Source organism: Danio aesculapii, chromosome 10 (genome assembly GCF_903798145.1).
Source record: "Danio aesculapii chromosome 10, fDanAes4.1, whole genome shotgun sequence".
Classification (NCBI taxonomy): domain Eukaryota; kingdom Metazoa; phylum Chordata; class Actinopteri; order Cypriniformes; family Danionidae; genus Danio; species Danio aesculapii.
In genome coordinates this window covers 16,481,032-16,481,787 of record NC_079444.1, presented here as the reverse complement: position 1 = coordinate 16,481,787, position 756 = coordinate 16,481,032, and the positions used below count along the sequence as shown (strand labels likewise).

The following is a 756-nucleotide window of genomic DNA, read 5'->3' as shown; positions in this document are numbered from 1 at the left end:
TAGATAGATAGAGATAAATACTGTTTTTAAATCAGAAATTATGTTTTCCTCTATTTTAGGGTAAGCTACAGAACAGCCTATCGCAGAGGTGAGAAGACAATGCATCGGCGCAAGTCTCAGTGCTGCCCAGGTTTCTACGAGAGCGGAGATATATGTGTTCGTAAGTATAACTCTGTTACCTGTACAGACTCTTCTTATTCTTTTTTGGGAATGGCTCTACCCATTGTGCCTTGTTCCAATTATTTCAATTAAACTTTCAAATCCTCTTTATTTCTATAGCACTTTTACAGTGTAGATTGTGTCAAAGCACCTTAACATAGAAGATTATAGTAAATTGAACCAGTGTCAGTCCAGTTTTCAGAGTTGAAGTTCAGTTTAGTTCAGTTCAGTGTGGTTTAATTTTCACTTCTGAAAGTCCCAATACTGAAGAGCAAATCCATCGATGCGCAGCTCTACAAGTCCCGAACCATGCAAGCCAGTGGAAACAGCAGTGAGGAACAAACTTCACAATTGACGAAAGTGAAGGAAAAAACCTCTAGAGAAACCAGGCTCAGTTGGGCACGACCATTTCTCCTATGGCCAAACTTCTTGTGCAGAGCTTCAGTCTAGGCGCTGGAGGCTGAAGAAAGCTGGACATCCATCGTGTAGAAGCTGCAGGAGGTCACCAGCTGGTGCACAGGCTGGCCCTTTAAGATCAATGCTAAGATTCGTCGGCACTGGGGTCTTACAGGAATCTCTCCACTCCTCCATGACCAA

At 42.7% G+C, this 756-nt stretch overlaps 1 protein-coding gene across 1 annotated transcript in view; it reads left to right on the top strand.

Annotated features, from left to right (window-relative positions):
* Nucleotides 1-756, top strand: part of megf10 (multiple EGF-like-domains 10) — a 115,989-nt gene that overhangs the window by 31,431 nt on the left and 83,802 nt on the right. Inside the window, exon 4 of the mRNA XM_056466336.1 lies at nucleotides 60-160. Within this exon, the coding sequence (XP_056322311.1) occupies nucleotides 60-160 (101 nt within the window). The remainder of the gene's footprint in view (nucleotides 1-59; nucleotides 161-756) is intronic.